This window comes from Populus euphratica, unplaced genomic scaffold (assembly GCF_000495115.2).
Source record: "Populus euphratica unplaced genomic scaffold, PopEup_1.0 scaffold86.1, whole genome shotgun sequence".
Taxonomy (NCBI): domain Eukaryota; kingdom Viridiplantae; phylum Streptophyta; class Magnoliopsida; order Malpighiales; family Salicaceae; genus Populus; species Populus euphratica.
The window spans coordinates 622,014-630,305 of NW_011499880.1; the positions used below are offsets into that span (position 1 = coordinate 622,014).

The following is an 8,292-nucleotide window of genomic DNA, read 5'->3' on the forward strand; positions in this document are numbered from 1 at the left end:
AGATTGGTGTGACAATTCTGGGGAATCATCAACTAGAACATGATTCCAAGCGGTACAGCCCGATCCTAAGACAAAAATGCGCCCCCCAACAAAAAAAAAAAAAACTCTTTTGTCAGACAAGTATAAAAAATATGATCATCACCATGCTGCAGAGATTAGTGTATGACGCTGAGTTCAAACTTGGATCGCTCCTTTGGTCTTATAGCTCTAGCCGTAGGGAAGCGAGCTCCCTCGACCGAAGTCTATCACTTGCAATGAAGTCTGGATACCAAAAAACTAGAGCAACAACAGAATTTGCTGCAGCCATAACAATACACATTACCAGTAAAAAATCAAAACATGTTCAGTGTAATTCAACTAGAACCAATTAGAATCACGATCCAAATCAAGCTTGTGTAGAAATAGTTTTATAAACCAAACAATACAGCCCCGAGTTGGGAAATCAAGCCTTTCAAATCATTAGCTTTGCAAAAGACAGAAAAAACTTGGAAGTCGCATGAAGATTCTGAACAGAAAAATACAGAAGCGAGTAATGTAATTTGGAGCTAAAAGAGATGATGGAAAGATGAACAAGCTAGTGCTCTGGTATTTTGTCCATCAAATATTTCAGAACCGCTTTAGTTCCCCTATCCAAAATTGTTCTCCGGATGCTGCAGCAATAAAAGCACACATAGAAAGTCAGTAACGACCGTGGTTCAAATTCTCACAAAAACGATGAACAAAAGAGAGGGTCTGCTCTTGGTCAGTCAACCATGTTTGATTGTTTCATAACAAAAGAGTTCTCGGTATTGTCATTTAACCATTCGTAAGACTTCATGAAAACAGGAAGTCTCTCTTTCTTGACTCATTGAGTCCATTTTTCTTTAAGGTAAGTTATATATAGTCGAAGGTAAAATTCTTCTCGTGCATCTTTGCGAAGGGACTTTCCTTTAGTCCATGCTCAAATAGACTTCAACCATTTAAGTACAAGAGTACGAAATGAAATTACTAATGTGAAACTGTCTAGAAATCTAATCAATTGAAATTAAGCCTTAACCAGAACTACAGCTAGTCAGTTTGCATTAATCCATTTTTAATTTCTGTCATGTAGGGCAACATCCTCTGAAGTTAATAACTTTTTCATACCACAGATAAATATTTATGAAATTGCAGAGTCAACAATGGTAAAAAGCATCTCACCTTCTCAATGGATTTCCATCAAGTCTTAAGGCTTGGAGGCTCGGCTCAAGCAAACCCTGAGGAAAGAAATCATGTAAACCAACTGAAGGAAACATCTTATCTAATTGGCATGCAGTTAAATCAAGCTTGACAAACTAATTAGGTGACCCACTTTATAGACGCTACAACAAATTTTAGTGATTTGCTGTGCAAGTTCCAATTTCAATAAGAAGAAACAAAAACAAAGAATAAAAGTTGTGTAATAAGAAAGGCTAAGCTAAGAACCATCCATGTGATTATAATGAAAGCTACGAATAAATTTAAGCAGCACATATAGAGAGTTCCTACGGTTGTCATAATTTATTTGCTCCAAGCATGCAAATTCAGTACATGAAATTTTGGATCCAGTTATATCAACACAAAGGGGAAAGGACTAGGTATCCTCACCAGCTCTGGAGGAAGTGCTGAAATATTATTGTCAGACAGGTCAAGCTCAGTGAGAGAGGTGAGATTTTTGAACCCCTGCATGTCATATTAGCAGACCATCAAGGACTCAACACCAAAAAAATGCACCAAAAGGGAAAGAAGCTGCTTGTTTTCTTTTTTAAGAGAAACAAGATGTATTAAATAATTCAATTCTATTCAAATTTAAATGTAAATAGTTAAATTAGAAAGACATTGAAGAAAAATCTATAAAAGAAATGATAAGAGTTTAATTTCTCTACTCAATTAGTAATATCCCCAAAGCCCACTTCTTTCCAAATGGAAAATGAAGGACTACCATCACAGTAGCAGGGCCAACATATTTCAATAACCAATAAAATAAAAAAATAAAAAATTCAAATAGATGGCTGGACCAAGAAAAAATGGCGTTCTTGTCCTATATGGATCCTTTTCAAGCTTTGTCTATCAACATTAAAGCTATGAAAACTACGCTGACATTAACAAGTTTCAAGTAAAAAAGAAATCAGCAGATGCTTTGGCAGGTGATTTTTTTTTTTCCCTGGTAAGCAAATAAACTACCTCTGGAATTGAGTGAAGTGAGTTTTGGCTCAAATTCAGGATTTGCAGTTGCTGTAAGCTCAATATATCTGATGGGATTTCACGTAATTGAACTTGTCTGTCAAAGTAATACAGAAGTTAAGACATATCAAAAAGATATTAGAGAAATATTTAAACAAAAAAAACCTAAAAATGTACAGAAAATGAATCACAGAAATACACACACATTCACCTATATGTGTGTGTGGATGCAATCAATGCATGTATTTTTGAATGCATGCATGTATACAAGCTTGTTATAATTTCCAGCCAACTGCTGGGCTGACCTGAGGTAAAGCTCTTTCAAATGAGGCAAGCTGGAAAATGCTGGATGGCCGTGTAGTGAAGCTGGATTGCCACTGAGATCCAGAATCTGAAGCATAGGGACTGCTAGAAATCCATCTGATGGAATCTACAGGTCAAGCAAAAATAACCGGATGACAAAGACAAACAACTAAAATAGACAAAATGGAGTTGGAAATCCATCTAATGGAATATTTTGATAGGGCATATGAAAATGACTTTGGTAGTCAGAAGCACATATTGAAATACAAACAAATGGAAAACTATCAGCATAGGGTTGAGCGCTATCCCCATCACAACCACAAGGTTGCCTATATGCAAATCTTGACCAGCAACATAAAAAGGATAACGACAAGAACCATGTGTGTAAGACAGAGTGGGAGGGAGAGAGAGAGAGGGGAGTATTAGGTTAACAAAATCATTACAGAATATGGAACAACTAATAACTCCTACAGCTCAGCTGGTTCATTTCATGTCTCTGTGAGTGCATCTATGAGAGAGAGGGATGAAGGGAGCTGTTAAGTTAACAAAACCATTACAAAATATGGAACAGCTGTTCAGTTAACAAAACCATTACAAAATATGGAACAACTAAATAACTCCTACAACAGCTGAGCTGGTCCATTTCATGTCTCTATTGTATTGTGTTATATTTGGATACAGGACAGAATCATAAACTAGAACCCTTTTACCTGTGTCAGTGCATTGTTGTCCAGCTTCAAACATATAAGATTGGGAAGTGATTTCAAAATTGCACATGGCCAGTCACTAATCTTGTTTCTGGATAAAATCAAACACTGCACATTTAAATAAATTTTAATTTGTATTAGTACCAGTTTCAGGTTATTTAAAATGCCTGCTGATCAATGTTTGACACTCAAGACCAGGCAGCGTCCAGTCAAAGCCAATCATAAATGACTTACACAAGAATCTAAGTAAGAGGTTGACAAATTAATTCTAAAAATAGTGAATGAAAAAGGTAAGTTCCAATGTTGATCCATCCAGAAGAACATCCCTGCACCAATATTTTTTGGTTTGCATACAGTTCACAAGATCAGTCACTGATTAATGCTTCAAAGTTCAAGGCTTCAAGCCACCTCAACATATTGGAATCAGATAAAACAATCTCCTGCCCACAATCCATTTGGTATGGTTATACCTCATTAAAAACTTTTTGAAGAATACCAAAAGGAGAAAACAAATTTCAAATTTAATGAAAGAGAGAAGGCCAGCTTCGATGCAGAAGTTGACTCAATATAAGGTAAGAGAACAGTTGCAAATAGAACATTTTACCTGAATGTGTCCAAACTCTTTGAGAAAAAACAAAAATAAGATGAGCCAAAAAAACTTGCCTGAAGGGAAACACACAAGGAGAGTTCAACTGGCAGCTCTTGAATAGCATTCCTGGATAGATCAACCTTAACAATTTCATTTGATTCCCATACTTCTGATGGGACAGCACTCAAACCCAGCCCTTGTAGAGAGAGTTCCTAAAAGCACAAATATCAAATGAGACAAAAAAGAAGAAGATAGGCATTATTAGTTTAGCAAATTGCAAGTACAGGTCCCAGTTGTAAGTTCAAATGGATGCTGAAATTATACACCTAAGTTTAATCAGCTACCAGAATCCCCTCTTTGCAGAGAAAGCTGTTAGACAAAAGTGATGAGCTGACAGTATTGTATATGTGCTAATGAAAGGTAATTTCAGTTTAAAAAAAACAAGCGAACAGATATCCTCAATATTTCAAATAATCTGCAAGATAAGGTTACAGGGAAATGATATGATGGTACCTTTGAACTGACAGACAATCTAGCTGTCATGGAAATTAAATCCTTCTTCGCTGGAGTAGTTGCTTTAGAATCTACATGAGAAGCAAGGCATTGTTATTCAAAACAATATGTAATTAGAAATCATGGAAATTTGGTATTGAATAAAGAATATGAATTCCAACATCAGCAGAACAAATTAAGCAAGAAAAAAAAAGGAATTATCTAGTATGGTTCATGGAAGCACAAACCTTCTCCTTCAGAGAGTCTACTTCGAAGATAATTCAATAAAGTGGCCGTGGGTCCAGAAACCAATGAGCTGGTAAATAAGATTAAAAAAAATATCTGATGAGGTCCTATTGATAGAAAAATTGTAACATCTACCAAAAACCAATGCCATGCTTCGCACCTTCGAAGAGTTCGCAATGGATTGCCATTTAGCAGGAGTTTCCTTAGAGTTGTCATCTTCCCTAGGCAACAAAATACAGGATAACCCGTCATTCATCTGTCATTTCAATATTAAATGATCTGCAATTTTCAAATTCCTCTGGCTGCCTAAACAGGATAAATCAAAATAAAGAAAATTGAGAAAGAAATATGGGATTAAAGGTTATTGAATTGAGCTGCAGGGAAGAATTGAGCTAAAGACATCGCATGCAAAGCAAATTAGACAAGAATTAAATCTTTTTACATACTGTGAGCGCTAACCTTACCAAGTTCAGGGGGCAATCCAGTCAAAGAATTATTTGAAAGATCCAGCATTGAAAGCTGTAATTTACATGCCTCCGCAGGAATCTCCTTCAACTGATGAATAAAAAGTAATCAGATTGCAAGTCATACTTTAATGATCCACTACACTGAGTTGGTTAGATGACCATGGAAGAACATCATTCTGCATAACTTTTATTACTTGATTTAATTAACACTGGAAATAGTTGCAGTATTAAATGCACAAGAAACTAATTTCAAGTCTGATGGAATAGAAAGGAATATGCAACCATATGAACTATTCCAGTTGGCTAATGCAGCTAACCTTTTAAAGCAAAATTGCTAATTGGCACAAGTCAATTAAGTATTCAATGAAAGTTTAATGATCCTGATATGACACAATAATTTAAACAGTTTTCCTGTCAAGTGAAGTTGAAGAAAAGTGATGCCTTGTCCAAATAACTAAAAGTAGAGAGTTTTCCTTTAAATAAAAGGTATTCATATCAAAGTTAAATTTAATCAACTAACTACCTGGTTTGAATGGAGATCCAGTGTCCCTAATCGAGAAAGCGCCCCTATTTCTGCAGGTAAGGTAGACAGCGCGTTGTTCCTGAAAATGGAGGTTCCAGATGCCAGATGAGTATTAAAGATGTAACATTTGTACTCCCAATACTTGCAAAATTCAAATGTTATTTTAATCAGTGGGTGAGATAACAACCCCATATAGAATTCTGCAAGGGAACAACAACCCATTATTGAGGGAGGGATTGTTGAGATTCCTGCAAAACCAGATGCAGAGAACTTATTAAAATGGGCAGAAGAAATACGTTCAAATGAAAAAAAAAAAAGGACATTGTGCAAAGTAAGTTCTTAGATAATCCACTCACTGTTCTGATGAAGGTCAAGGCGGATGAGTCGTGAAAGGCTTCCAAAGTTATCTGGTATATCACTCAGCAAGTTTTTTGCTACACAGATTGCATGAAGAAAAAAAGAACATTCAAATTTTCTACAGATGTGAAAACAGGGATTAGGCCATGAGAAACAAAACAGCTACTGCAGATAATTACATGCATTAAATTCAGTAAGCATGGTCCACGATGCCATCAAATTCCCAGACAACACCTTCAACTTATTTCCCTGGCAAGGACCAAAGATATAATAAACAAATCAGACCTTTTCTATCCTATATTGATACATAACTGGAGCCCTGAATATATCTAACAAAAGGCTGAACAACCATCATTGACTTCTGTAAATAATAAATCCTGGTAATACCTCCACATCTACTTTTGTCAGTTTTGAACACCTTGCTAGATCTTCAGGCAAGCTGGTGATAGAGTTGTTTGATGCCTGGAGAAAAAGTATCACACAGCAAACGTCTCATGTGAATCATGGATGACACTGACAAGTGTATTTATGTATTCTGATGTCATGCCATGTCATGCCAAGACAAAAATGTGGTTCCAAAAGTGCAGGTTCGTTAACAGTAGGTATCATGCAAGCCTCTCATGCTCAAACTTCACAACAATGAAGATTGCAAGAATTCTCATGGTAAAAAAGGAAAACAAATCAGCGCATCTATTCATCAATAAATCATGATTCAGCATTACCTTCAAGTCAGATAAAGCCAAACATCCTCCTAGTGAGCTCGGAAGCTCCCTCAGCTGATTGCTTGAACAATCAAACCTAGGCCAAAAAACATCAAACAATCAAACACACTCACAAACACCGATACACCAATGCAACCAGAATATGGATAAAACCAAGCCTAATTGTTCATAAATTGGAGAAGGCGCCTACTTGACAAGAGAAGTTGCTGATCCGATTTCATCAGGTACTTTCTGAATCAAGTTAAAAGAAACATCTAATAACTTAAGCATAGGGAGCCTGCCAAAAATTAAATTCAAAACAAATCACAATATCACATACACGTAAATTTAGAAGGAAAAAAATCAAAATACGAAATCCTACAAATCAGGAAGAAAAAAATTAATTACTCACTCTCCTATTGCAGCTGGAAGCGCAGAGAGCTTGTTATGGCTAACATTCAACACGGTTAGTTGAGATAAATTCTTAAGGTCTTCCTTTATTGACTCAATATTATTATGAGCCAAAATCAGCTTTTGTAGCTCCACATTCTGTGTAAACAAATCAATGAAAACCGCTAGTTCAGTTAATTAAATTAAAGAATCAATACACTAACTTATGTTAATCAAAATTAAATGAAAACATTATGATTTCATTATAGACACATTTACCTCCCACCATTTTTCACCTTCTCCAACGGCGTCCAAAATTTTGTAGACCTCATCAGGTACTTCGCTGAGAGAGCGGTTGGAGAGGTTAAGAGACCCAGAGCTTCTTGCAGCTTTCAGAACGCGATCCATGCTTTCTTTGACATGTACTTTTTAGATCTGTACTTTGTTTTAGATTTTTTGAAACAGAAAGAGGAAAAGGCTTCTCTATCTCTCCACTCTCAGGTGTTCACTAATATGCCCCCTTTCGCGTTGCGGTTCATTGATGTCTTTGAAAAATTCTTATTTTTTATTTATTTTTAAATTAATTTGTATTTTGTATTATTTTAATATGCTAGGTAAAAAATGTATTTTAAAAAAATAAAAAAATATATATTTTAAAAAATAAGTTTTAATACACGATGTTTACAATTATTTTCTATTATTTATGTTTTCTATTTTTTAAAAACCAATTTTGAAAATCTAAAACTTGTTTTATTTTAAAAACAAATCAATAACTCATTGTTCAAATTTGTAACTTTGTTTTTATATATTTAAAAAAATGTTTTAGCATGAATTAAAAAAAAGTAATCGTGATATCTAGAAAAAAATAACGTTTGTTAAAAAAATCATGAAATTTAATTTTTAGACAATTCAATACTGAAGAATAAAAAAAAACTTGATATCAATCTAAATGAGCTTGTTAAACCTATAACATGAATTGTAAGACCAAGATAACCCTGTAAAGAGCAAATAAAAAAAATATGATGCTTAATTCCTAACAATCTAAATGTGAAAGGCCAAAATAAAAAAAAAATCAATTAACAAAAATGATCCAAAAAAACACTTACGAATCGAGATAAGTCCACCAAACTCCACAAGTCGAATCATGTAAATGGAATAATCTAATAGAAGGCAAAGTAAAAAAAAAATTACGAAACTCAATTATAAAGTCAACACAATTTTGAAGAACAAGACAGAAAAAATACTCAATCCTAATATATATATATATATATATATATAAAAGATCTAAGTGAGCCTGGACAAACTGACAATCTAAGTAATAAAATTAGAATAACTC

General features: G+C 34.6%; 1 protein-coding gene across 2 annotated transcripts; it reads right to left on the reverse strand.

The window, feature by feature from the left end:
• Nucleotides 1-293: 293 nt before the first annotated feature.
• On the reverse strand, nucleotides 294-7,462 carry LOC105129191 (Leucine-rich repeat (LRR) family protein). 2 transcript variants are annotated; one of them, XM_011031150.1, is made up of 20 exons: nucleotides 7,236-7,462; nucleotides 6,979-7,115; nucleotides 6,778-6,864; nucleotides 6,588-6,663; nucleotides 6,253-6,327; nucleotides 6,045-6,114; nucleotides 5,865-5,942; nucleotides 5,696-5,756; nucleotides 5,509-5,587; nucleotides 4,983-5,073; nucleotides 4,679-4,739; nucleotides 4,521-4,588; nucleotides 4,294-4,364; nucleotides 3,855-3,992; nucleotides 3,195-3,299; nucleotides 2,487-2,611; nucleotides 2,182-2,278; nucleotides 1,606-1,680; nucleotides 1,180-1,235; nucleotides 294-650 (listed from the first exon to the last, which is right to left on the reverse strand). In XM_011031150.1, the coding sequence occupies exons 1-20, from the start codon at nucleotides 7,362-7,364 to the stop codon at nucleotides 575-577; spliced, it is 1,755 nt and encodes a 584-aa protein (XP_011029452.1). In that variant the 5' UTR covers nucleotides 7,365-7,462; the 3' UTR covers nucleotides 294-574. The 2 variants fall into 2 exon arrangements, with proteins under 2 accessions (XP_011029452.1, XP_011029453.1); XM_011031151.1 differs by having other exon boundaries at nucleotides 4,679-4,734; nucleotides 4,978-5,073.
• Between the last annotated feature and the right edge of the window lie 830 nt (nucleotides 7,463-8,292).